Source organism: Saccostrea cucullata, unplaced genomic scaffold (genome assembly GCF_032062105.1).
Source record: "Saccostrea cucullata isolate Sc308-1 unplaced genomic scaffold, CSIRO_AGI_Scuc_v1 ctg22012, whole genome shotgun sequence".
Classification (NCBI taxonomy): domain Eukaryota; kingdom Metazoa; phylum Mollusca; class Bivalvia; order Ostreida; family Ostreidae; genus Saccostrea; species Saccostrea cuccullata.
In genome coordinates this window covers 1-2,613 of record NW_026920000.1, presented here as the reverse complement: position 1 = coordinate 2,613, position 2,613 = coordinate 1, and the positions used below count along the sequence as shown (strand labels likewise).

The 2,613-nt window shown below is 36.7% G+C and overlaps 1 protein-coding gene across 1 annotated transcript; it reads right to left on the bottom strand.

Moving 5' to 3' along the window:
• Positions 1–1,612: 1,612 nt before the first annotated feature.
• Positions 1,613–2,398, bottom strand: LOC134241412 (uncharacterized). Its single transcript, XM_062723471.1, has one exon. It carries the CDS (start codon positions 2,396–2,398, stop codon positions 1,613–1,615), a length of 786 nt encoding a protein of 261 aa, XP_062579455.1.
• Between the last annotated feature and the right edge of the window lie 215 nt (positions 2,399–2,613).

Sequence of the window (2,613 nt, the reverse complement as noted above, 5' to 3'; positions counted from 1 at the left end):
TATCTACCTGTCTTGAGACGGTCTACAGTGAGTAGTCTCCAAACAGGATACAGGTTCATTTTTGTAGATTCAAAAATCTCTGTATGAAGATAGTCATGTCATTTTGATGGATTTAATTCAGGGGAATTTTATTCTTGTGGGCATTATTAAACATTTGTTTTTGGTGGTAAAGCTGACAAATTTCTCCTGATAGCAAAGGCTTCCGGAGAAATTGAAAAGCAGGAAAAAAGAAAGGTTTACGATTGGATATACATGATTGTGCACTACTTGAGCAATATAGGACGGTTCCAAAGTATTTGAACTTCTTGAAATAATTAAATTTAGACTTTTTGCTGTTTCCCAATCAGTCCATATTATTTATACACTGAATTGACCACGGATTTTTTCCGTTATTTCCTGATTATGACAACGAGCACACGGCGGGTGTGACCGGTTTACGGCAGGGGATGCTCACTCCTCCATGGCACCTGATCCCACCTCTGATGTTTCGGAGGTCCGTGTTTGCTCTGCTCTTATTTTGTATATTTGTTTAATGGACGTTGAGATTGAATACTGTTCGTTATTTCCATATCCATCTGTTTAATTGGAATAAAAAAATAAATTAAATAGTAAGTAAAATTTTTTTTGCCCTCACTTCCCAATGCGATAATTTTGATTAAAGTACCAATGTCAATGATAAATCTTGAATATTCAATTAATTACTAAACATTTCTTAAATTTCTGTTTTACATTCGATTTTAATTAATTTTTAATGTTTTAATTTTGGCTTATGTAGAATTATTCAGGAAGAAAGACAGGGGAAGAGAAAGACTGAGATCTTTCTTCCCGTACTAATTTATGTAACCACGTAGATTTTTTTTTACTATGTTACAGTAGCACATCAGGTCCTTTATTCATTGTCTGGTGACCTTGCCCTGTGTCCATGATTGTAAGGACCTATCATTGGTAATGATTTGCTCAATAATTATGCACACAATGGCAGAGTCATCCAACCATGAATTTTGGGCTTAGGGTGTACCAAGTGATTTAGTACACGTAAAAATCCTTTGTTCGAGGTGTGAAACATGTACTAAAAATAATTACAAAATAAACACGAATACTACAAGACTATAAAGATTGAGTTTCTTAATTTTAGCTTTACTTTTATAATCTTCAATCCAATTTTATCTCAACAACCGATGATATTGACCAGTATTACTGTATTTATCAATTTCCTCTTTTTAATTACCGTGCCTATTGTAACTCGATCGTACTTGTAACAGAAGAGTTAGAGTTGTAGTTAAGATTCAATCACTACACTGTAGAACAACGCTCTGACAATGGCAATTAGAAAGAATATATATATATATATATATATATATATATATATATATATATATATATATATATATATATATATATATATATATATATATATATATATATATATATATATATATATTTATGAAACCGTTCATCGTTGTTCGATTGACTGAAAAGAAATTAGACTGATATTGAGCATGAACATGTATGACGGTGACTGGTCAATTCGAACCATTCTTCATTTGGACCAGGACGTAGGGCTCTAGACTGTATTTGTGTTAAAACTTCTTCTTCTTTTCGTTCGCCTAAATCACACTTGAGTCCCAGTCTCCTCTACAAATCTGGTGGTCTTCTGTAGGGCTTCCAATGGTCCATAAAGCTTCTCTTGTAGCGTTGTTGGTGTTGGCCATGTGTTGTTTCTCAGTGCCTGGTGTATTCTGCAGTGTTGTAGGAGGTGTTCTGTATTCTGCTCAGCTTCTCCACATGGACACATCGGTGATGGTATGACTTTCATGACTCTATGCAGATGTTGGTTGAGTCTGTTGTGTCCTGTCCTAAGACTGAAGATGGTCGTCTGCTCGGGTCTAGCCAGTTGGTGATAGCTGTCTTGTTGTTGAGGGGTTCTGTGTAGTGATGTGATGGTTTTCATCTCTGAGAAGCTTACTTGGTTTTCATATTGCTGTTGTTTTGCTCCCTCCTTTGCTAGCAGATCAGCATTTTCATTTCCCTTGATTCCGCAGTGAGATGGTATCCATTGTAATGCTGTTTGAAGGCTTTCGATGTTGTGTAGATCTTGTTCAAGTTCGGGGAGTTTATCGTTGTTAATGGCTTGCAGTACACATAGGGCATCTGTCAGGAATACCACACTTGTTGTTTTGTTGGCCTTGTCTCTGATGGAGCGTACTGCATGGGTGATAGCGTCTTCTTCGGCTTTGTAGTTGGAACAATGAAGGCCTGTTGGTATTGCTTCTGACTGTTTTTCTCTGTAAGGGTAATCGATGTAGATACCCGCTCCTCCTTCTGTTATTGCATTTCTGGCTGATCCGTCTGTGTAAACTCTAATCCAAGATGTTGAGGGATACAGTTCTTCTATCATACTGATTGTGAACGGTTTTTTTTTTACCAAATCTGATTGTTCATTTTTAGCAGTGATTTGTGGGACTGAGGTGTGTATGGTGACATTTCCAGTTTTCTCTGCACGGGGGCTAGTTGTAAGTGTGATCTCAATTGGTTTAACTAGTTTTGGCAGAACGTCCTGATGTTTTCGCTGTAGTGCCCGAGTCTCAAAGGCAAAACTAGATCTTTTGAGTC